General features: G+C 38.3%; 1 protein-coding gene across 1 annotated transcript in view; it reads right to left on the bottom strand.

Annotated features, from left to right (window-relative positions):
• LOC122805399 (myosin-IIIb-like) overlaps positions 1–26,923 on the bottom strand; it is a 950,073-nt gene that overhangs the window by 360,610 nt on the left and 562,540 nt on the right. Inside the window, exons 4-5 of the mRNA XM_044075509.1 lie at positions 3,570–3,674; positions 3,224–3,323 (exon numbers count right to left, since the gene is read on the bottom strand). Coding sequence (XP_043931444.1) covers positions 3,224–3,323; positions 3,570–3,674 — 205 coding nt within the window. The remainder of the gene's footprint in view (positions 1–3,223; positions 3,324–3,569; positions 3,675–26,923) is intronic.

The raw sequence follows: 26,923 nt of genomic DNA, 5'->3' as shown, positions 1-26,923 counted from the left end.
CTAGTAGTGTATGTACGGTTTAGTGTAGGGTTTTGTAAAGTGTATGTGTGTGGATTATTTATTTTGGTGTGCTTGCGTTGTGTGTATGTTTGTCAGAACAGGGATTTTTTTCCCTGGAGAAAAAATTGCTATTCTGAGTGTTCGATGTTATAGTCTTTCGATCAAAATGGTTCGATATTATAACATTCAAAGTTTTAAGATTTCAATGTTATAATATAGACCCTTTATATATACATAGAATTTGATGGCAAAGGATTCTGCATAAACAGTATGGTCATCACTCAGTAGATTAGCCTTAGCATAATGTCTGAATACTGTGGTATTTGAATCACCTTCCAGCTTAGTCTAATGGTGAACGTGACTGATTTGTGGTCTGATTTAGCCAAGGAGGAAGTTACAACTGGTGGAAGTAAAGCTGTTTCATATTGGTAAGGGCAAGGTCTTGGATTTTATCATCCACGCTTGGGTGCAGACTAACTGTTCTAGAGATTTTGTACTGATAAATTCCATACATTTCTGGGTGTATATGTTTGGGGATGTCCAAGTCTCACAGTTGTTAGAACAGTAGTTGAAGTCACCAAGGAGAATAGTCTTTAGCTTAATTCATTGGAATGTCATACCATTTAGGTAGGAGATATGGAATGAGGGGGACAAAGATGGGGTCTTATAGTTAACTGTGATATGATAAAGGGTTTTGCTGACAATGAGTTGGATCTCGGAGAGTTCCAGGTCATTATCTTGTCTAACAAGTGTGGAGGTGACCTGGTAGTTTAAGAATATGGCGGCACCACCACCTATAGTGCCTTTGTCTAGTGTGGTGGACCTGAATATGTGATGTCATCGAAACCTTGCAGTGGATTGTTCTTATTGGTCTTCAGCCAGACCTCCAAGATAATGCATATATCTGTGTGTTCTAAGGAAAGGAAGCACTGAAGAGCCAAAAAAAAAAAAAACCCATAAGTGTAATAAGCTACACTGGAGCCATCAGCTTCTTACTGTTACAGCCACCCCCCCCCCCAAGTTCTTCCACTGAAGAGTGAAAAAAAAAGTGCCGTTCCTTCTGCTGGTACAGCCCACCCCCTCCCCCATGCCCAGCCATTCAGGTCCCATTTTTGTGCTCTGTCTAACCCTCATTCCAAATGCTGTTATTAAAAATATATATTTCTTCTTTTAAACTGTAACAAACAGTTGCTACCGTGTATACTCTGCCTACAGTGCTCAGGTTTTAGTAAAATAAAGAGATTTTCTTCTTTTTTTTTTTTTTTTTTTTTTGTAGCAAACTGCTTGTAAGCAGTTTGTTATGGTGTAAACAATACAAAGAGTCCTACAGTAGCTAGGTTTGATCACAAATGCAATACTGGCTTTTAAAAGCCAGTATTGCATTAGAGAGAGATTTGGATCAGCTGATCACACCTTTCCAACACTTTGCGCCCAGGGTACTGCCACTCTTATCCTGCCCTAGCTAAACTACTGCCTCAAACATATATTCTGAAAGCTCTATAATGTCTTTCTTAATATAATCCAGGGAGGTACATCTCATGTCATTTACAGCCACATGCACTATGACTGTGTCATATATGTAGTTGTGCTGCAGTGACTTGAGTGCATACATGTTGTGGTGTTACCTGGCACCTGATAGGCTACTGACCATAACCCTCCCCTTGCACAGCCTAGTTATTGGTACAAATGTGTGTCTCACCATGGAGTCACCTACAAGTAGAATATTGGACTGTGTGGGGATTTGCCTTATGCGCTTTTGACTTGAGATAATGTTACTCTTGCATGCATGTTTCATGGTGTGAACTACTACTGAGGTTGCTGAGGGTACTTGTTTCTTATATTTCATTAGGTCTTTGTGGTTTAAGTAGGTTACTTTTAAGACTCTCAGCTTACGTAGATCTATGTGTTTGGTCTGAGCTGTGTGTGACTGGTTTAGCGTGTCGTTATTTGGTGCTAACAACCTGCTTATCATTTGTAGTGCCTACTAATTCTCTCACAAACTGTGTCAGTTTGTTTACGAACGAGGTGGTTGTCATTTAACATGAGCCATTACATTAGGAAAAAAAAATGTTTCATGTCACAAGCTTCATCTTTAATAGCGTCCATTCTGTCAAAGTTGTAGCTTGTATTACTCTCTCCTTTTAGTGCCTTCATTCCCCGTTGTTCAGTGTTTGTAGTTTATCAATGTGGGTCAGAACTTGTTGAGTATTTGAGTATGCCTGTCACAGGGCTCCTGGATGTCCCCTGTTTTCCTTATCTGCCTGCTTTTACAATGTCATGCTGCAGTGCATTGGTTGGCATTGCTGCCTATGCCCTTCTATCTGACCTTCAAACCACATTTTTTGTCTGTTTTTCTCCGTCCTCACCTGTTCAGCTCTGTGAATAATGGTGCACATCTGTTAGTGTCATCAAAGACATTCTCAAGGGCACCTGCTCTGTGCATGTTACAATCTGCTTGATGTTGTCACCTAGTGTTCATTGTTTGGGATACTCATCCTGAGTTAAAAAGTACTTTCTAGAATGCACCCTAGTCCATTACATCACAAATATGCATTTTTGTTTTACTCCATGTCTATATATTGTGTGCTATGAAGCATTTTCATTGTTGTTTGTATACCGGTATTGTCTGTTGTATTATTTTGTGGGTAACAACAGGGTACATCACACATTTAGTTTCACACACCTAAAAATGTCTCATACATTTGTAACACCAACTCAATTATCCACAAAGACAAAAACATCAGAAGAATTTAGGGGGTTTTCACTGCTAACACAACATTACCTAAGGTCACAGCTATGTAGGGCTGGCTGGATGAATTATTCAAAATGGAAAATCTGCTATTTGTATGCAAGGAATCAAATAAAGAATTTAAAGTGTATATCGGAAACTGCTAATGTCTGTAATTTGGCATGCTGCTTTTTAAAAGAATGTAAACTGTCTTCAGCATTAGATTTTGCAGGCATAGCTCCTTTTGCACAGTATTTCATGCTTTCAGATTTTCAGCTGTCCCTTTCTGCGCATCCCGAGCAAGATGCATTTTTCTGACAAAAATTCCAACTGTTTTCCATCTGTTAAATGAAAGCCTCCCAAGATACTGAGTACAAATTTCACTGAGTCTGTGGTGTTCCGGTAATGCTTGCACTGTCTGAATAGTAAGAAAATGACTGCCTTTGAAAGCACCAATGCACAAAGAAGAAAAATAAATTGCTCAGAAATCATTACCAAAGTCAACAAGTTTGACTCCTCCTCCTGTTGTCAGAAGAATATTGTTTCCTTTGACATCACGATGAATGATTCTGTTTTTGTGCAAATGCTGCAGGCCCTAGACAACAAAAGAATCAGAAAAGCAGTAACTCATTTGGAATCAATTAGCCTACTATTAAAGAACGCAATGAGGACAATCTGCATTTATAATACAGAAACATCTGTCCACTCTATCACATTGACAAACCCTGCTGTTATACCAGCAGGTGTAGCCCCTTCAACAATAATATGTGGATGTTAGCATGAATATGAAAAAAGAAATGGTACAGTCTCTTGTCATAATAGACTTGATGAGAATCCTTACCGAGAGAGCACCGTATAAGATGTATGAAATTACAGCTTCATCCAGCTTTTGGCCACGCATGATCAGTCCTTTCACGAGGTCTGTAACAGAACCACCATTACACAGCTGCAAAGATAAAAAAAAAAAAACAAAGATAAAATGACACAACCATTATTTACTAGATGTGCCTACGGTACACAGATCTGCTACAGAGTGTGAAAATAGAAGCACCAAAATATGAAAACTTAAAAAAAGCTCATCAAAAAGTAAATATTCAGATCACATGTAAACAGCATTTGGGAGGGAGGGTGGGTAAATGTTATTCATTAACAAAATATAAAATCACCTTACAAATATAAAATAATTTAGTTAGGCAATATCAAACAAGTTGTAATTCTCTGTAAAAAGAATTAAATATGTCCGTGTACAATAAATTATCTAAGAAATGTGAGATTTACTAATGCAGTGCTTCATAGTATATGAAATATCTTCCTTCAGCAAACTTTGCTTCAGGACTTGAGCCAAAGAAATATGAAATTGATGTATTTGATAAGTGAAGGCAACAAATTATGGTCATTTCAAAGCCTCACTCCATCAGCAGTTGTGCTGGCAGGCAGTACAAAACAGACAGCCACCATATCTCTGTACTCTGATTTGATGGCATGTGCTGCCAACAGCCGAGATGGAACATTCCGATTGTGAAATGCACAGCTTTTCTCAATCACGTTCCACTAATGGACTGCCATACATCAAAAGGGAAAGATAAGAAATAAAATTAGGGCTTTTGTAAATGTGTTTTCACTGACATCATTAGTTTGCCAGCCAAGCCCTTAAAGACAGACACTTTTTCTGTTACTGTTACACGCCACTAATTTTTTTTTAAATGCATTCAACAGAAGTATGATGATTTGCTTATGTGAGACAGTTTCCTACATATTATTTTAATTTGGTAAATAAAAATGTAGGACTAATAATGAGTGCACATTTTTTAAGGTTTTGACATTCTCTAATAAAGGCAATGTAACATACAAAGAAGGATCATAGTTTTCTCCTCTGCTAATTGAATTAATTTCCATAAGGTATACTAATAGTAGGCAAATACAAAGAGCTGAGCTGGGGTTGTTTCACATAAACTTTCATTAAAACCAGTTTCACCAAACCCACAGGAATACACCCCAGACTGAATATAAAGGACCTCACAGTAGTACATTTCAATATTTCATTTTGCCCTTGGCAACAGCAAAGGTCATCCAGTAGCATTAGTAAAGCAGGAATTGTTGCACCAGTGTACCTGTTAATGGAAGGTATGTGATTGTAGGAAAATGCAAGCAGACAGATCCCAGGAGGAAAAGATATGCAAAAAATAAACAATTATAAATGCATTGTTCTCATGAGTCTAGTAGACGGAGTTTGACAGTTTATATTCAAGTAGTTATAAAGAAAAGGAGTGATGAATTTCAAAATAAAGATATTGTACAAGAAAATTATGTATGACAACTTGCAAAGTATTACATACAAGCAATTTGTTATGTTAATTTATTTGGTAAGACTACTAAAAAAATGTTCAGTATGCATATCTAAATACATGCATTTAAAAAGCTATAACAGACCCACAGCCTTCTTTTTGACATAAAGGAACAAGTGTTGCCTCAGGCCTATGTGTGTTTTTTGACAGTCAATTATGTTTTGCAAAATCATGCTGGATACCAAACACCAGGGGAAATAGGCTATAATTTCACCCTTTGGCAAAACACTTTAAGTGTCTCTGCGTGTGTGTGTAATATAGAGTAGTTTAGAAGACATTAACAGCTTTATGGCATACATCAGAAAAGAGAAAGCAGGGAAAACCAGTAATCATTTTTATGACAATTTGTTAAGGGAAGGAAATTTACACTAAGCTACCTCAAATGATGACTGAGCACACATTATAATGGAGATTGCATAGGAAAGATGTAAAGGAACACTGACAAATGTGCATAAAAGGGTGTTAAACATTTAGACCACAGAAGGCAACCATGCTTGCTGTTCCAGGATCACTAAAATGATCTAACAACAAATTACAGCCAGACATCTCAGTGCTGCTAATTAAAACGATATAACCAAACTTGGCATTTATGGAAAGTCACAGGCAACCCAGTCTTAAATGAGCAAAACTGAATACTGATATCAAGGGAAAACTGCAGAATAAAAGTTCATTAGTTAATATCTACTTATCCTTCAATGGCAATCTCCATTCATCTATAATATTACAGAAGGACTCAAAATATTTGAATAACCCCTCATATCAAAACAGTTTCTAATCCTTCTTTCAGTTATTAAAATACTATTTGCAGCATGTGACCTCCTCACTTGCATTTTTGCTTTGATAATTTATATGTAAGAACAGTCAAATCACTGCCAAAAACATTAACAGAATCTGAAAACCAAACAGTTGCAACCTTCATCTGTACTTCTCAAAACTGACTTCCAGCACTTTTGTTAACCCCTTCCCCAATTAAATAAAAAACTTGGTCCTTACAACTAACATTTCCTCTATCCTAAAGGAATTAGCTGGCAAGATCCCACTGTACAAACAATGCAACATTAGTAAGAAGGACGGCTGCAAATCAAGTTCAAATCAAAATCCTTAAGTGGCAAACTATTATATTCTGCTAACAATTATGGGTTAATTGTTCATAAGCAGCATGGATTCTGGTCTAGGTATAGCATAACAGCTAAACTTTGATCTGTCACAGACATGACTCTAAGAAATTTCAGAGAAAGCCTTTTCTTTCAGTTCTTGTATTCAGAGACCTTGTTAAATGTTGCTGATGTTAGCTGCTCAATTCTATTACAGTAATTACATATCTCAACATTTTTTCATAGAATCATAGAAGATTACTAGGCTGTCTACCCGGAGGTCATTTCAAACCTAGCCGTTTCATCCCAATGTAATACCATAGAAATGTTAATACCCAAGATTGCACTTAGTAATGACTGGCCATGTCCAGGAGGGTTATGGGCACTATTCCTGGTAACAATTTACTGTGCCCCGTCCACTCTTCCAGGTTCCTTTTGAACAGTGTTATAGAGGTACTCCATTTCACATGAATGGGTAGCCTATTCTAAAGACACGGCAGTCATTGAGAGATAAAGCTGTCACTCCAGCATGTCCTGTTTAAGTCACAGGCCATATTTAGATCCCTGGAATGTGTGGCCCTAGTCCAGTTTTATTTATGGATATGCAGTAAGTTAATTAGGTTTGGGTCTGACATCGTTCTGTAAGCCAGGCATAAGTCTCCCCTAAGACGTCTATATGATACAAAGTAAAGTGACAGGGACTTTAGTCAGTCTGTATACAACACATGCTGGAGACCCTTGATCATCTTTGTTAGAAACCTCTGAGGTCTCCCCAATTGCTGCAGGTGCTTTGTACAGTACATGCTGAATGGGGCATTATATTCAATTATGGACCAAATTAGGGCAAAGTATAGTGGGGTTATAATCTCTTTTCCTCTCAAGGCAATGTCTTTACTATTCAAGTGCACTATGTAGAAAGCTTTCCTTACTAAAGTAGACACATGATGGTCAAAGTTAAGGTCATGATAAACTTGTGAACTCAAGTCCCTTACCACTTTGTAGGTACTTGGGGAATTGTTGTTGACTGACAATGAAAAGGGACATTGTTTGTGCCAAAGGGAATGATGATGCATTTCTTTGCATTCAGTTTGAGACCGTGACTCAGTTAGCAGTCATCTGTAAACTTGGTCAGCTACAACCCCTTAGTTTTGACCTGAACTTCTAAGAAGTATATACAAAACAGTAAGGGGCACAGCACCGACTTCTGTGGCACCTTGCTGGTACCAAGAGTGCTGGTTGATGTGGAGTCGGCCACTTTGATAGTGTATTCAGTTTGTTAGCCAGTTAGCTACCCAGTTAGTTTGCTAAATTTATCTGTAATGCCAGAGTGTGGGATTGTGTTGAAAGCCTTTGCCAAATCGAGGTATGCTGTGTGCACAGTTTTGCCCTCCTCAATGGCCCTGGTCACATTTTTGAAAAAATCCATAAGATTTAACAGGCAGGATCTGCCCTTGACAAAGCCGAATTGGGTAGGATCCAGGGTTAGGAGGTTGTCTATGTCTTTATTTATGAGGTCCACAGTGATACATTCCATGGCCTTACAGATTAGGCTGGTCAGGCTTATGGGTCTTTAATTCCCTGGGTCTGTTGCTAGGTCTCCTTTGTGAAGGAGACTAACTGTTGCTGTTCTCCATTCTGCAGGAACAAAGCCTGTGGTTAGACTATGATTAAAAAGGGCACTTAATGGTAATACTAGTTCTTGTTTTAGTCTGTTTAGAAGATGGCCTGGGATGCTGGCTGGTCTCATAGACCCTGTGTTTTTTTTTCCTTAGACAAGGCTTTGAGGACCTGTTCTTCAGATATGTAGGGTGGTGAGGAAGTTTGGGGCAAGGTTTGTCACAGATTTGGAGGGGATAGGTGGCAAAATTTTCACCAAACCTATCCATTAGCAAGTTTGATATCTCTATGGGTTCAGTGTGTGTGATACCGTTGGTCACTAGTTCTGCATATGCTTGGGTCCAACTTTTAGACTATGTACATAGCTGTAAAAGGCCTTATGGTTATCTCTGGCTGTGCTAGCTAAGATTTTCTCAAAGAGGCCCTTAAAGGATATGACAAGTTGTCATATTTGCCTGTTGAGGCTGAGGAGAGTGCTTTTCCATTGTTGGGGTCTCGCCTTTGTTTTCACGGACAGCAACTTTTTGCATTTATTGTAAAGTTTGTTAATGCTGGATGTCCACCATGCCAGCGTGTTTTTACTTAGGGCTCTGATTTGATTCTTTCTGGTACATCTGAGTCTCTACACGTATGCAAGTTATTGCACATGGATTTAGTGTGAGCTTTGGTGTAGTTACCATTTCCAGCTGGGGGAAGGGCTCGGAATGCATTTATACCTTTACCTAGGTGGGTATTTTTTTGCCTTGGTGAAGTTTTTGTAGTCTGATTTTGCCCTTTGTGAATTCTGGTGTTAGCATCAGCTTGAAGGTGACTAATTTGTGGACAGATTTAACTAAGGAGGGTCTGACAGTTGTGGTAATGTATCCATTTCACATGTTAGTGAGGACAAGATCTAGTATGTTTATTGCTCTTGTTGGGGTATGAACAATTTGTTCCAGGGCATTTGAGTTAAAAAAAAAATGTCAAGAAACTTTTGCACTAGTGGCTTAGGGCTAGTGTAGGATTCCCAGTTGATGGTGGGATAATTGAAATATTTGGATTGTCTCCAGTTTGGTCAAGTAGGCTTCATGCATGTCATGACCCCTGGAGGAGGATCTATAACTGGCTATGACTTGAATGGGGGTCTTAACCACCGTAACCGAAATTTGGAGTAACTCCATGGATTTGTCCAGTCTAACTAGACAGGAGATGAATTTACCTCTAATATAGATAGAAACACCACCTCTTTTGGTTCTCATGTTCATCTTGCAGTCTGAAGGTGTGGAAGACATTGTAGCTTTGCAAGGCTGTGGTACTGTCTGAGGCTTTGAGCTAGGTTTCTATGACTGCACAGACTTCTACATCTTCCAGTGACAGAAGTGCCTCCAGGGTGTACAGTTTTTGGTTTAAGCTCCTAGAGTTTAGCAGCATGATCCTTATTTTTCATGATTGGCAAATTTCATGTCAGTGTTTGTTTTAGAGAACTTTCTTAAAAAGCCACTATGGGGGGAGAAAAGAGCATTTGCCAGCAGCTGAAAGGCTAGAGGTACCAGGTCAAATCATCTCTAGCAAAGAAGCAAGGTTTGTCGACCATGACTTCCCAGGCTGACAGCAACTGGTTCCTCTTTGAATGGCACCAAAAGCTAATCAAATTATTGAAATTAATCATTTTTTGTTTATAGTGTGGCATTATTCTAGGTGATGATAGCATGCTGCTCAAGGGTAGGGACATACCTGCCTGGAACACACATGAAGAGAGCTCAATCATGTCTCTCTTCATACAGTCCAGGGAGGCAATTCTCAGATCGTTAACTCCAACATGAACTATGACAATCATAATGGTACTTGTTGCTGAGTGACCCAAGTGCATGCATGATCTGACAAACCCTGGCACCAGACAGGCAGCCGTGACTTTCTCCTTGTCCAACCTTGTGAGTGGGACATACATGTGTCTCACTACTGAGTCTCCAATGACTAGAAAATTAGTTTTTTTGAGTATTACATCTTATGGGCTTGGTAGGCAAGACACTGGTGTTGCTATGTGTCATGGGTGCTGTGGGAATTCTGTTAGTTATAGCAGTCTTGTGTTTTGGAGGTCTCTGGTGACTTTGTAGGTTTTTTGAGAGAACCTCCGCGTATGTTGATTTTTGTGTTAGATGCGTAGTATGTGCATAGTGGTACTATGTGCATGTGTAGTGGTGGGTGGGTTGACAACAACTTCTGTGTTACTGTTTTGAGTGTGAGAGAGCATGGATTCAAGATTCTTGGTTTAGATGCATCTCTCACACTCTGTACTAGAGCGAGTTATTAGTAGAGGGTTGTCGGTGTACATGAGGCAATTGCTACACTGCCACAAGAGACACAAGTCAACAAGGTTGGCAGGAGAAACAAGGGTGGTCCAAAAGTCCATAATGCTTGGGTTGAAGACTGTTGTCACTGGAGGGAGCTTTTCAGGATCGATCAAGGAGGAGCTCAGTGAATGGATATTTATGCCTAGGTTTGTGGGGATTTTTTGGTTGTTGTTGTTGTTGGTAATTTAATAGGTTTCAGCTCACTAGCAGTCTTCATTTGACTGGGAAAGTACCAAGGATGAGGGCTACACATTGCTACAGCTGTAACTAAAAGAAAAACTGTTGAATTAATTTTTCCGGCTATGGCACACAACTGCGCAGAACTGCACAATGCTACTCGACACACACACAAGCAGACACCTGCTCAAATGAAGAGCTTAAATACCAGAAGCTGAAAACTTGAAAAAAAATATTAAAAAGGTTCAAATGGACCAATGAAGATGCTTATTCCAAGCCCTAGACCAGCCACCAGTCAGGTTTCAATCAGCACAATCCGCTCACTAGATAGCAGAAAGGCCTCTTCCAATCAGTGTTGCCAGATTCCAGATTCGCAATTCCACATTAAACACAAGTAGCTCCATGTTTGGCGATTTTTGATTGGCCCATATTCCGGTATAAGAGCGAATCAAAAAAATAATTGCACAGCTGATCATCTTCTGTTCAATGTGGAACATCAGGCAGTTCTGCATTAAACAGAAGTAGCTCCATTTTGCAATTTTTTTGATTGTCTCGTATACCAGCATATGGTCCAATCAAAAAAACAAAAAAAACAAAGCAGAGGCTGTTCCGCCGGGATTTTAACTGGCAATATGGGACTCGGGATTGGGCTTGCTGATCCCGGGACAGTCCTGCTCAAATAGTGACGTCTGCCAACCCTGCTTCCAATCCAAGATGGCCTGAGCAATGTGCTCATAACAAAGAGCCACTGCAGATAGACCCAGATGCAGCAAACCTGTATCTGCACTATGCTACAGCTACTGGCTACCCTAGTTTTGGCAGCAACCACTAGGGAATGTTTAACACAGCAGAAAAATAGCAGCTAGACACTAAAAAACATTTAAAAACAGAAAATCAGAAAGGAGACTCTAAAGAATGTTTTAAGCAACTAACAAATCAGTTACTTTAACACTGCTTGGCAGGAAAACCAGAACAAGCAGAACAGATTGCTTTGCAATAGTGAAAAGCACCAGCAAATACTTAAACAGTGAAAATAGCAAAAAGAGCTTCGCACGTTACTGAAAACAGTAATAAAATTTGATTTGACAGGCACAGTAATGCAGGCAAATGCAGTACAGAAGTGTAGATTAGTATCTCATAGAGAAACACCAACTGGACAACCACGGCAAGAACCTTCACTTTAATAAAATTATTAGTAGATAAAAGGAAAGCGCTTTCGCATAAAACATATGCTTCTTCAGATCCTATAAAAATTTTAAAACAATGACATTTTTATATTACAATTCAACTAATCAAGAGCATAGAAAACTGGCACCAAGAATGACATCATAGTTAGTGACTAGATCAAGGTTTTTGTCTAGTTCTTATATATTTTTAATCTCTGCCTACTTAAGATAGGTTTGATGTTAACTTGACTATTCAATCCCAGATGCTTATGTGCTTTCATCCTAAGGATCCACTTTAATTCTACCTGTTCCAGATAATTATGACAGTCACCACCCCTCACATTTTTAAACACATGTTGTAGAACTCTAAAAGAAAACTGATGTCTAGGGAAACTCCAACTGATGTTTGGCTACGGCATTCATGATATCACCCTTCCTCATATCTGAGAGACGTTTATATAGTCTGTCCCTTAACTGCTGAGTGGTATTACCCACATAAAAACATGAACATGAATCACAGGTGGCCAAATACACTAACTGTGTAGTGGTGCAGTCAGCACAAAACCTAGGTGTAAATTCAAAGGCTATAGTAGGATGTTGATATACTTGCTCTTTCGTCAAAAACTTGCATACACTACAATGTCTGTATGGGTAGGTCCCTGTTCGTAGACCATGTTGTCCCACTCGCCTTTTCTCATTACATAACAATTGTTAAGATTACTGCTGCTCCGGTATGTAAAACTTGGTGTATTTCCAACTAAACTAGTAGTTTTACTGTCTAGAGTTAGAATAGACCAATGTTTCTGTATAATATTTTTATTATTATTATTATTGCTGGTGAAATTGGTTACAAAAGAAGTCTGTTGCATTCTCTTCCTTCTCCTATTAATATCATTAACCGTGCCAGTCATCTGGTTTGATGCATTTACAACTGTCATCAAATGGTTATGACTGAAACCTGACACATTGACCATGTCCCGTACCTCCTTGACAGTAGTGTTGTTATATCCTCTGTCAATAAACATTTTTTCTAGTGCAAATTCATGCTGGGCATCCACTGCATTATTACAGATCCTGGATACCCTTATGAATTGGCTTTTAACTATGCTCGAAAATACATGCCCAGGGTGCATACTGTCTCTACCTAAGACACTATTACGCCAGCAAGGTTTCCTGTACAAAGTAGTGGAAATTCCACCTGATGAATCCCTAGTCAAAGAGACATCTAGAAAATCTACCTGTGTGTGAGAATAGGTAACTGTAAACTGGAGGAAATTGCTAGTATATTCTAAGTATTCAATGTATAGAAGAAGGGATATAACATTTCCCTCCCCAAAAATAAAAACATCATCCACAAAACATTTATGTAGTCTAATACCTCTGTTCAAGGGGCTCCCATTAAAGTTATTACACTCCCAGAAGTGCATGACTAGATTTGCGTACGTGTTAGCACAAGGGGTGCCCATAGCGACACCCCATTTCTGTAAATATAACTGCTCTTCAAATAGAAACACATTGTTACTCAAAATCAAATCTAGTAATGTACAAATTAGATTGACATCATAACTTGATTGGTATCCATCACTACTCAAAATATATCTAACAGCCTCCACCCCATAGTCATTGGGTATGGAGGTGAATAAATTCTTGACATCCAAAGTAACCATTAACAAATTAGTAATGTCATTATTATTACTAAACTCATCCAAATCATGTAAAAAATGTGCAGTCTTTCAATATAGTGTCTACAGACAAAACCACAGGGTTAAGTTGTCCCTCCACATACATAGAGAGGGGCTCAGTCACCCAGCCCCCTCTGGCAACTATAGGTCTCATAGGTGGAGCTGTCCGGGATTTGTGGATCTTGGGTAGCCCTCTAATAACAGGTACTGTTGAAGAAGGTACCTGAACAAATTGATGTAATTTCTCATCAATCACCCTGGTCATAAATAGCTCATAAAGACAGTCACTCACATATTTAACAATAGCTCTCATTCATGGCCAGTCTATCAAATAATAAGTTTCTGGATCATTCAGCAAATCAAACATCACTTTTAGATAATCACATTTGTTCATTAGTACAACATCGCCACCTTTATCAGATGGCAGAATGGTCAAGTTTATATTATTCATTAAATCACGTAGTGCTTTATGTTTATTAGCACTCAAGTTATAGAAGCTACCATTATTACGGTTATTTAAAGTCACAAGTAGTTCCTGTTCACATGCCTGCACAAAGAGTTCAATATGTGTTGGTATAACTGGTGAAAAAGTACTGGGCCTTCTATACACAATGGCTTGAGTATCATGGGAGTCACCAAACAGTTTTAATGCCAATTTTCTTGCAAATAACCTCAAGTCAACAAGAACATCACTTACTCTAGCTGGAGTCGCTGGAACAAAAGTTAGTCCTCTGTCCAAGACAGAATGCTCAAATATGGTTAAATAGTGATTAGATAAATCATACAAAGCCCTTCATTGTCTCATCTTCAGTTGTGCTGGAGCTTGTTCTGTGGAAATTTTCCTCTTCTGTCTCCCTCTGCTAACTGAGCAAGGGTATTGCGATCTCCTCTGCTGCACAGGAAAAGGTAAAAAACTGTCCATATTGATGGGAGTAGGCTGCTTCGGTCTAGCTTGTGTTTGGGCATAGTTCTCATTTTGTTGTTTCAACGCTAATTGATTAGACAGAGGTGTACTTCCTTCATCCGTATTAACAAGTAAAGAATTAGTCTTCAAAATGGTGGCTGACTCATAACTCAGGTCTTCCATATTAACTGATGTACCAGGCATTGCATTATCATTAGATAGCTGAGGTAAATCAGGAAATTCTGGTTCTCTCTGTTCCAACGTTGCTCTATCAGCTCTCCGTTGGTTCACATTACTGCTCTCAGAGAAATGTTCATTAGAGTTCTTGGGCCAAACAAACACATTACCCATTTGCAAGTCATTAAAGTCTCTCTGCAAGTTCCTTTGTTTAGTTTGCCTTAACCTCATTTCATACAGGGTGGCATTAGAATAAGTATTCTCAGTATGGCTGTTTTTATATATATATATATATATATATATATATATATATTATATATATATATAAATAGCACCCTGAAACCTCAAAAGGAGATCATTATGCAGTCGTTCTATTTCTAATAGCAATTGTTCTTCCAAAGGTTTAAAATATTCTAACATTAGTTTGATGTAGTTAAAAATACAATCAAAATTCAACTGTTGCCATTTCTTAAATAGCCGTGGTTGTCCAGTTGGTGTTTTACTATGAGATTTTGTTTTTCCTATATGGACATTCAGTACGCATTGTTGATTATCTTTTTTGTAAGTGTAGATTAGTGCACAGTATATAACTACATATTAAGACTGGTCTAGCAGCTGTTCAGAACAAAGTCACAAAAGGTACACTCCTTACTCCAGCTTATGCCAAAATATTCTATCAGATGGCATGAGGTAGGGATCCATCCTTTGTCCTCTAATTTTTACTCTGTTTATAAAAACTAATGAGCTTTACACATTAAGGTCCTCACTCCAACACTGCATACAAGCAATCTTGTTACAGTCAGTATGCTTCATATTCAAACTTATAACACTTTTTTTTCTCAAACTCACTCTCTTAATTGTAGTCAAAATTATTAACAGTGTATAACTCTGAAACAAAAGCCATGATTTATATAATAACAAAGAAATTAATGAACTGTCCTCTCTCTCTAAATTAGGAACTTGCATCCATTCTTCCAGAAGTCATCTTATGATTTAGATAACTCAATTTCCCCCAACCCGACACTCTCCTACATTCTCCCACATTCACACATTGGTTAGCAAGTCTTCCCCAAAACTATGATCTCTTACAAAGCAACCAGTCCATTGGCTTACTAAGGTAGATGTTTGAATTACCATAAATGTATTAATTTCTCAAGTAGAATATAGTCTTCCATTATACATTGTAGGCTCTGAAATAATTAACACAGCATAAATCTAATCCTATATTAATTAACTATACTAAACATTTCTTTCTGGTCAAAGAGAGCACTGCACATCACTAACCAAAGGCAGATTTTTAACTGCTAAAAACATGCTACAATGTTATTATGTAGCCAAGTACACAAATTAACATTTGTTGTTCATAGGAAGTTACTTGGCTATTGGCCCTGAGGCCCTTACAAGCCTAGACAAGAATTCCTATATAAGTTGGACTCAAATTTCTTGTCAACCCTATTCTTAGTCAAAGTTACATCTAATAAGTTGACTTGCTCTAGAGCCACAGTCATGGTGAACTCCAAGAAATCATTGGAGGAGTTGAGAAATTGGGGAAATATATCAAACCTGTCAACTGAATCCACCCAAAAAATTATGATGTCATCTATAAAGCGTCTATACAGACACTAACAGTCCTTGAATTCTGACGTGAATAACACATTGGTTTCCCAAAAAGCCATGACTACGATGGCAAAAGTTGGTGCGCATGCAGCGCCCATGGCAACACCATTGATCTGTCTAAATAATTGCCCTTCAAAACTGATGAAATTGTTCTTGAGGACAATTTCCATGAGTGAACTCAAAGTGACACTTTTGTCATTCCCTACCTCAGTGTGTAAAGCCAAATATTCATAAAACCAATCTATCCCTCTTTCATGTGGGGTAGTGGTGTTCAAGTTTTTAACATCAGTACACACAAGAACTAAGTCATTGTTGTACAATTCATCTGTCACCCCATTCAAAAAGTCCCAGGAATCCTTCAATAATGGAGAATAATCAATAAAGATGTTATTTAATGCTTGGTCGATACCTGGCTATAAAAAATGTCTTTGATCCCTTAGCATCAATAATGGGTCTCAGGGGAGGTTGATAGTAGGTACTGGATCTCCTTTGAATGACACCAGAAACTAAGCCAGTTGTTAAAGTCAATCATTTTCTGTTTGTATTGAGGCATCATTCTGTGTGAAAGTAGTATGCTGCTTAAGGCTAGGAACATACTTGCCTGGGACACATACTCAGTGAGCTCAATCATGTCTCTCTTCATATAGTCCAGGGAGGTACGTCAAGTCATTCACTCCAACATGGACTATGACAGAGTCAATGTTGAGAGACTTGAGTGCATTGGTGATATGGCAGATTCTGGCAATTGACAAACTAACTGTGACTTTCCGCTTATCCAGCCTGGTGAGAGACATATCTGTGTGTCTTACAATGGAGTCTCCTATGACTAATATGTTGGGTTTATGTTTAGGCCTTAGTGGTTGTGAGACACAGGTGTGTGGACTGTGTGTGGTGTGGTGGGCAGTGGAGTTTGCATGCATTTATGCCTCGGAGGTCTATTTTGTTTGGGTATGCTTTTGTTCAGGGCTCCACATATGTGGGTGTGTGTTTTGTAGGTGTGGCGTTCATGTTGCCAATCTTCTCATTGCCAGATATACTGGTTTGTGGGGGAGAGAGAGCACTGACACTAGGTGCTTCATGTATTTGCATCTCTTACAAATTGTGTTCCTAGGTGCTAGTAGTAGAGGGTTGTCCGTGTACATGAGGCAGTTGCTACACTGTCTCAGGATGCCCATATTGGCCAGACTGGCAGGAGAAAATGTAGGAAATTGTCCATCCATATTTGTCAGAAACTGAAAGAGGTTAAAGGGAGAAAAGTCTATGACTAGTACGACTAGATGATAACACAAGTGCTACTATCGAAAAATTTTAGCTGGAATACCTCAAAATGGGTTAAAAACCATGCAGCTAAAGCTCTGGATGCCACAGACCTGTATCTAGACTATGCTAATCAATTTTAAGGTTACAAACTCAGTAAGAAAAAACTCACAATGAAGCACTAATCAAAACAATAGACCTTGCGGTATGAAAAAATACAGTTAAACAGCAACAAAATGCTGTAAAATGCAGTTAAACAGTAACAAATTGCAGTAGATAGCAATGAAATATAGTTACTCAGTAGATTGCTATGAAACAGTAGCTCACAAATCACAGCAATAACAGAGAGCACAAATAAAGCAGCGTTTCAGCAAAATACTATCAATTTAGTGAGGCTACCAACAAGAATAATAAATACGGCAAACTAAATGAACTCCTAAGCACAAGCAGCAAAATGAAGCAATAAGAGGTACAGTTTATTTATTTATTTATTTTAGTAGAAAGTGAAGAGACAGAGGATAATGAGATAATTCAGGGTTCAGAAGTTAAAGGGGTGGGCCTTTACTAAGTTCTCACTATAAATAGTAGAATGAGCTGATGTAATGTGACTGGGGGGAGTGTCCAGTATCAGCTTTATACAAGAGACGGGCAACTCAAAGCCACCAAGATGTAAGACCACCACAACAGCTGTGCGGGTGGGTGGGACAAAAAAAAAAACGGTTGGCCCTCGTGACCAACAATGTAACCCATCTGAACTCATAATATAACTTAAAGTTGTAAGCTAATGGAGCATTTCTGCCACTCTGATGGAAAATCAACTTACATTGGTAGAAAAGATTGTACAGACCTAGAAATAGCAATATGGAACCCTTTACCTAATGAAATATGTACTACTTCAAGTCATCACACCTTCAAACTCAAACTGCATCTCTAGTTAACGGAACAAGGACAGCAGAGATGCCTCTCAATGCATAAAACTAAACGTGCAGTAAACTAGTGCATATATACTAATGAATGTGGTGTCTTATATGATCTCAAAGACTGTTTGCAATACTCTTTCAACCATGCTAAGGTAACATTATTCAGTTATGGACCTCATCAGCTTTACTACCTTCATCTTGTTCACATATTCGTCAATTAATCCAATACAACAATTATTCATCTGCATGCACAGCTAGGATACCTGGGGCCTTGATTAGCTTGCTAACACATACCACTCTTGAGCCAACATATAAAATGAAAATGAAAAAGCCCTTAAAAGGGGCAATTAGAATCGGTGCAATAACTTGCTTTCGCACTCCTGTCATGAATCGGGCTAAAACCTTCAATGAAGAGCAGCTAATGCCACCAGTATTCATAAATTGTTTATTTGATCAAACTATGTATGAAATAGAGAGAGAACTATGCTGCATTAATAACCTAAAAACAAATTAACCTGAAGTTGATGCTTTTGTGCTCTCTTCCAAAAAATCTGCATAATTGCTACTTATATTAATCTCCTTTATTCATGGACTAGATTTATGAAAGTTTGTTAATGCATCTATGAAATGTTTGTAATAGATGTATTGAAATGCTAATATATTTATAAAATGTCTTGTATATTTGTGCAAGAATTGTAACCGAACAGATGAATCTACACCAGTACTAACTTGTGACAATATCATGTGTGATTTACAAATGGCAACAGTATAGTGCATCCAAGGGTGTACATATTGTGAAAGGTGGCTTTGTTGTGTGCACAGAGATTCACATGCCTGGTTAAACTCAGTGGTACAGGCAAGATCAGCATACCAATCACCAATGGTGCTTCATAGAACGCACCACTAAAATAATGTCCTTGTTCCATGGGGAATGACTAACAGCTTTTTACCTGCCCAGCATCCCTGAAACCCTGCAGACCAGAGTATGCCTCAATCTCTAAACTATTTTTTTATCAAGAAACAGCAGTCCAGTAACACCAAGCCAACTGTTACTAGACAATACTAGTGATCCGTTAGACTGTGTCTTCCTACTGTTTAAAGTCCCAGTAATACTGCTTACCCTAATAGGTGAGAAAGAGTAGGGGGCTGCATGGGACTTATGGACCATGTCCCGTCTGACTTACCTGTATCATCTGGCTTAGGAACAGTAATGATCCAGCTGGTCTTCTCTTTCCACTTTACCTGAACAAAGTCCTCACAATCAAATGTGTAAGTACCATTCCAACATTCACTTATTGTGAAAACATTGTTCTGTTTTAACTTTCAAATGTAATTACTTGCTATTTAACCCAATACAGTAGTACACTATTCTAGGGGCTTACCAAAACCTCTAGTTTTCTACTGCTGGCATGCAAAGCCTGTTATACAATAAAATGTTGTGCCCAGTGTCACTGACTATTACTTGATTGAATTATCCTGCCCTACCCACAATCTAGTGTTTCTGCTTACTGTACTGTAACTTATGTACTTTGCATGCATATGCCTGTCAAGCAGCTATGTTTTCCATATATACCTTAGCATGTTGCAGCTTTTCTTAACAGGTCTCCACTGCAAATGGTATGCCCCAAATGGATCTTCCTTCTTATCAATACAAAATATTTTTCACATTGGCTATAGCATTGTCCATCCAGCTTTACCAATGACAGTTTTCACACTGAAAACTGCCAATGATTAAACCACTGATGAAAGGAATGGTACCCAAACACACCTACACACCCACAGCTTTGTGCATTTATTTTGTTGTGTGTGTCTGTAATGCATATATATAACTATAGAGACACACAGTGTACTCATCCACACACACTAATACAGTTTATATATGTATGTATGTGTACTCCATGAGTTCGTTCAACTATTCGAACAATGAAAAGACAGGCAAAAGTGAACAAAACTAAAGAAGATTGGAAAGATTGGATTATAGTGGGGATTGGGAATTTTCCCTTTTTCCTGATTGTAATGTGATCTGAGAATTGCCCTGCTGAAAAACAAATGTTTTATTTATTTATTACAACGTGTTCAATTACGCAAATTTCAACCACATTTGTTTGAGTACTTTGTACTTGATATTTGTTCTTTGGAGGAATCAGTATAGACTCGTATACATATATGGGTGTACTGACTATAGCTGAACCACCCAAATATTGACCTTCAAAATGTCGACCACAAAATGTTGACAATGTGAACACTGAAATGGTCCTATGCATGTACCAAGAATAACCTCAGTGTATGCAAACCTTTAAACTTAAAAACATAGATTAAAAAATTATTTTTGCAGGGAAGCAGGCCCTTCTGTCTCCACATCCCCTGTTAATTATATATACTAACTCCAAGAGTTCTGTGATCTTGAACCACCTGATTAGTCAACCAAATGTTGTCAATTACACAGATGTCAATCAACGATGGTGTCTGACTAAATTCACTACTCCCATAGATATAGATTTAGATATATGATCATAGAAGGATAGTAAGCTAATAGCCCTAAAGCCTTTTTAAGCTTAGCCAATTCATGTCTCAATTTCCCCATTTATCAATGTCAATGGACTAGAATGACTTTAGTATATGCCTGTGCCTTCAGACATCTAAAAGCTGCCCCTGTCTATAAAGGACACAGGTGACAATTCAGGGGTCAATCTGTGATTTCCTATCCACTTGCCCAAACTGCATTTGAAGAAATTTAGGGAAGAGCTCTACTTCACATGAATGGAAAGTCTGTTCTAGAGAAGGGGTAATCTCTGAGATACATACCTGTCCCTCCAACATGTTTTGTTTATATCATCTCAAAAACAAATAAAAATAAAACAAACCATACAAAAATAAACACGGCACTGAAGATAACGAAAAAGGTCCATTTAATAGGCAAATAATACTATTGAAATAAAAACACTCATTAAAAACATGAAAAAAGATTAGCGCTTTCACCCATTAAAATAATTTAAATATACTCCACTTCATGTTCATTGGTCTTTACAGCCAGCCAGAAAATTCTCTGATTGGTTTTCAAGAAACAGTGTGTGTTTTTGTTATTTTTGTATGGCATATTTTATTTATATCAAAGATGAGATTTAGATCCTTAGATCAGGTAATTCTAGTGCTGTTTGCTTTATGAATGTGTAGCAGATCCATCAGGACTGGATCAGAAAATGCCTTGTAGGTTAGGCATAGATCATCCCTTAGCAGTTTGCAAGAGACAAAGTACAGGGACAGGGCTTTGAGGTGGTCTGCAAAGGACATGTTATTTACATCCTGTATTGTTTTTCTCAGGAACCTCTGTGGCCACTTCAGGTGTTATAAATGCCTGGTCAGGTACATATTGAAGGGTGCACACTGAACTTGATTATTGGTCTAATTAGGGATGAGTATAGTGGGACTATGATTTCCTTAGATATGGATACCATGCCCTTACTTATAAGTTGTGCCACATAGGATTTTCTCACCACCATGGACACATGATGATCAAAGTTCAGGTTACTGTCAACCTGAGTTCCCAAGTCCCTTACCACTGGGTCCTACTCTTAGAGGAGCATTATCAGTGTTGTAATTTGCAGGGATGGACATCTTCTCAGAGAGGATTAATCATGCAGTTTTTGCATTGTGTTTTAGGTCATGGCTCTGGCATCAGTTATTTCTTTGTGGCAGACCCTTCTGGAGGATATCTACATCTATCGTCAATTCAGTGATTGCACCCATTTGATCAGCCAAAGATATTCTACAGTTGCCTTGTCATCAGAGAAGTATATTCTGAACAGGAGAGGTCTCGGTACTTAGCCCTGTGGGACACCACTAATAACAGGCATCTTCGTAAAGGGAAGAATCCACCTTAACTACATGTGTCTGGTCTGTGAGCCATATGACTATCCATTGGAGGACATATGGTCTATAATACCCAAGTGAAGTTTTGTGTTAAATGCCTTTGCCAGGTTGAGGTAAGCAGTATACACTTTTTTGTCCTCAGCCATGGCTCTAGTGACCTCTTAAAGAAGTCCATCAGGTTTAGTAGGCATGATATGCCCTTGACAAAACCAAACTGGGACGGATTTGATGTTTAAATTTTCCTATGCCTTTTTCTTTAATCAGGTTCATGATAATTTCCATGGTCCTGCATATAAGACTGATCAAACTTATGGGTCTGTATTTCCCTGGGTATACTGATAGTCCCCCTTTGCGTAGAGGAATGATGTTTGTAGTCCTTCATTCTCTAGGAACAAGCACAAAGAGCAAATCACACACCACTGAAGGCTGTTCAAACAAATATAAAATGTGTAAGAAAAAAGAATGAACATGCCACCTCTTGCTCTCAAATATTTAATATTTGAAATTTTTGTTGTAATTAATATCAGTGAAGAATTTGTGTTTTACATAGTCTTTATACATATAGTATAACAAAAGAAACTGCACCTTCCAGTGGAGACTGTTCGTTACAAAGCAAAATAATGAATAGAAAAAACACGTTCAGTCTCACCACAGAAACGGCAACCAGGTTTCAAAATATCATAAAACTTTAATGTTGACAAGCGCTTTCGCGTATTAGACATACGCTTCTTCAGATCATAAAAACTAACAAAACTGAGCAGGTTTTTATACATAGTCAATATAACTTAATTATATCAGATTAATTCAGATGGAATCAATTAATCAATCCACATTCAATAATTAGCTAGCTACTCATTTAAGAGTATAAAGAAGTTTGCTCAAGTTAAACACTTACAAATCTCATACGCGAAACATCACTTAGACATTCCCTTATAATAAAACACAAAACAAAAATCAACTTTTAAAATATAAAAACATTGTGTGCTGTACATAAATATCAAACATATATAATCTAACTCATATAGTTAGAAAACCTCGAAACCATCTCAAAAACTAAAATGTGCAATATAAATGTAAGCACTTAATATAAATGATTAAAAAATGCTATTACGAAAATTGAATTCACAAAGAATATGAATATAAAAAAGCCATATATGAGTATAAAAACTTTCTATATAACTCTGAATCTGTTTATTACTACTTTATGGCTCTCATGAAAATGTGTGTATAAACTGCATAAAAAACACACTAATATAAATATAGATATACGCATTTAAAACACCAAACTTTTACATATACATATATAACTATGAGTAGAATTAAAACTAAACGTAAATGAAAATTTTCTGGAAATTTTTTATCATTATTCATTATAAACTTATGAAAATATATATATTATCTACGTGAAGCCAAAAAGGACCTGATGGATACATATGCATTGAGTCCTGGTGAATGATGGGCTTTATACACAAAGAAATCTAAATGTGTTTACTTATATACTTGCTGAATTTGGATAATGGGAGGTCAATGATGTCATCAGCTTGGGACTATTTAAATTGTTAATGAAGCTATTATAAATGTCTGAAGAAGTTCCTTTAATGAAAGGTGATGAAAGCACTAACAATACATTTTAGTTTCATAAGTACAGCATTTTTTTCTGGCTTCAAGATTTGCTTTGTTTGTTTTTCCATCTTTTACTTAGTTGCTAAATATTTAAATAATTGAAACACTCTTAGTACAAACCACAGTTTAGGCATGTTCATTCTTTTTTCTTACACTTTCTGTAGGAACAAAGCCTGTCTGGAGGTTGAATAAAGATTCTAGTGGGTCTGAAAGACATGTTTCAAGCTATGTAGGGGGCATCCTGGGATATTATCAGGACCCAATGATTCAGTGTTTTTACTTTTGGAAACTGCAGTGAGGACCTGTTTTTTAGTGATAGTTGAGGGAGAAATGGTAGATGGTATTTCCTGGGGGGTGTGACTGGGGGGATTGAAATTTTGAGCTAAATTTACCAACAAACAAATGTATCTTCTGGTTTGGTATAGAGAGCTCCATTTACTATTACTTTAGCACACTGTTGGATGATCCCCTTAAAGTTGTGTATATAAAAATGTCTTGTGTTTACTTGCATAATGAAAAATGCCTTATGGTTATCCTTAGCCTGGGAAGCTAGTTTGCCTTGAAGTTGGCTTCAGTGGACTTGATTAGTAGCCTGAGTTGCTTGTTGAGACTGATGAGGGAGTTTGTCTGTTGGGTATAGCTCTTCCTATTTTTGGATCAAATTTTCTTTCTTTTGTTGTACAACCTATTTACAATGGGTGTCCACCAAGGGGACTTATTTTTGGAGTTTGTCCTAAGTTTATTTTGGTTTCGTATTGCTGTTTCTGTGCAGTTACTTACATGCTTGGATGGAGTTTCCATAAGCACGTCCCCACAGGCCATGGTGTTATCCGAGTTTGAGCAGCTTAGAATTTAGCAGTGCCATCACTTAATAGGAGATAATTGGCCTTGAAAAAATTCTTGAATGTTCCAGAATTTGTTTAGAGTTTGTGCTTTATATCTATTTCAAGGGTGACTGCTTTGTGATCTAATCTGACCAGTGATAGCGCTAGGGGATTTGCAACATAGGCTCATAGGTGTGTACTAAGCAAATGGCCCTGGAGCCTTTACAAGCCGAGCCCATGAAGTGCCCTGGCATTCTGCTACACAATATCAGTTCCCACTGCCTCTATCAAATAGATCCTCGGGGTGAACTTTATTTCCCATCCACTCTTCAAGATTTCTCTGCTTGACATGTATGGGAAGTCTATTTCAGAGCATAGGCAGTCTCTGGGTTATGAAGCTGTCCCTCCAGCAAGTTCTGTTGATTGTGGTAATGAGGTTGAAGTCTCTAGAGCATGTGGTGTGGAGGAATTGGGATTTCTTTAGATGTAGCATTTCTAACAGTGCTGGGTCAGATATGGCTTTGCAAGTCAAGTAGAGATCGCCTCTTAGTAGATGATATCAGACAGAGAATGGCTTGAGTGAGGTAATTTTGTGGCCTCTCCAGCTGTTGTAGGTGTCTAGTGAGGTACAAGCCAAATGGGGTATTACACTCTGACTTGTCTAATGAGGGAAGAGTAGAGAGAAATGATGACCTCGTTCTTTCTGGATGCATAACCCTTGGTAATAAGATGTGCCATATAGAAGGACTTTCTGACCAAAATGGCAATGTGGTGGTCAAAGGAAAGGTTGCGGTCAGCCTGTGTCCCCAGATCTCTTATAACCCCTTCAGTGTTCAGTGGGCTCCCATCAATGTGGTAATTAGTGGTACAGAGTTTTTCCCAAAAGGGATGACGATGCATTTTTTAGCATTAAGCTTAAGGCCATAGTTTCGACACCGGTCACTGGTCATATTTGTGAGTATCAGATCCATGATATTTGCACCCCAGTAGGTGAGCAGATTAGCTGATCCAGGGTGTTTGCACTGAAAAAATTCAGGAATCATTGAACCTGCATGTTAGTGGTTGTGTATATATCCCAGTTTATTGTGGAATACTTGAAATGACCCATGAATAAGGCGTTGGGCTGAATGGTCAGTGACTCTAGTACTTTCAAGTACATGACATGGTTATCCTGGGTTAGAGACAGGGACCCATTGCTAGCAAAGATATGGTATGTGACTTCCTAAGGTTAGTTGGACATGGAGTAGCTCAAGCATGTCATATAATGTTTGACCATTCTTGAGGTGCTCTTACTTTGTATGTAGATTGATACACCTCCACCTTTTGTCCCTTCGTGTGTGGGTAGCTAGTCTAGATGTCTGGAAGGCATTATAGTCTTGCACTACTGAGGTGCCTTCAGAAGCTTTAAACCATTTGTCAGTTAGCTGCGCAGATGTCAACACTATCAAGGGTCTGAAGCTTCTTGCTAAGACTCATAGCATTGAGCAGTAGAATGTTTAGTTTATCTTGAGTCGAATTTACTATGTCAGAAAGTTTATTAGATTGGTATTGCCTAAAAAATGCACCATAGGGGATAATAATGTTTTGGCCAATATCCAAATGCTTAGTGAGAACAGGTGCAGACCACCCCTGGCAAAGCAGCATGGTCTGTCAATCATGTCCTCCCAAGCTGACAAATATTGGATCCCCTTAGAATGAAATCGGTATCTAAGTCAATAGTTTATTCTTTCTTTCTGTCTCATCCTTGGAGAAAGTAGAATTCTGCTCAGTGCTAGGCTCATATCTGCCTGGGACACAATCTGAAAGCTCTATTATGCCTCTCTTCAAATAATCCAGGGAGGTACATCTCAGTTCATTAACACCCACATGAACTAAAACAGAGTTGACTGGTACTTGAGGTTTGATGTCCTGGGTGCATGTATGATCTGGCCAATCTTGCCCCTGATAGACAACTGACTGTCTGCCTGCTTGCTGAATGGTTGAATGGGGCATAAGTATGTCTCATAACAGTCTCTCCAATGACCAATACATTGGGTTGTGTAGCAGTTTGTCTTAAGAGCTTAGAGGCTGAATACATTGTGAGATGTGGCTGTGTGTGTCCTGGGGATTGTTGTCTTTGTAGTGTATTTGGAAAGGACAGCATACATGAGGCCTTTGAGGCTTGGACAGATTGCATCTAAAACCTTCAGCATATGTGAATTTGTGTGTCTGTATGCAAGAGCTATACCTGAAAAGACACAGTGTAATTACATCTCTCATATACTGTATCAGTCTGCTTAAGAATAAGCAGGATAATGTACATCCATGGCTGAGAATCCACTTTTTTGTGATCTATAAGGGGTGGTTGTAACTAAATTTGGAGTTGTTTGGCTAGGAGAAGAGTTCTAGGATTGATCTAAAACAACACTCTTGGGGTAATGCTTCTCAGTGGGCAAACTAGCTGCTCTACACTAGGCTAGATACTTGAGAAAATAGCAGAGGAAGTTTTATATGGAAGATTGCAATGACAGGTACCTGTGTCTATAAGGGGAACGCCAAACCTCTGGTATGCAGCTCAGCACAGGTTATAGGGGATGAGCTGTAGAGGAATCC

Source organism: Protopterus annectens, chromosome 6.part1, assembly GCF_019279795.1.
Source record: "Protopterus annectens isolate FY-2018-M chromosome 6.part1, PAN1.0, whole genome shotgun sequence".
In the NCBI taxonomy this organism is placed as follows: Eukaryota; Metazoa; Chordata; order Ceratodontiformes; family Protopteridae; genus Protopterus; species Protopterus annectens.
Note: the sequence above shows the minus strand (reverse complement) of the source record. Positions and strands in the feature narration are given on the sequence as shown.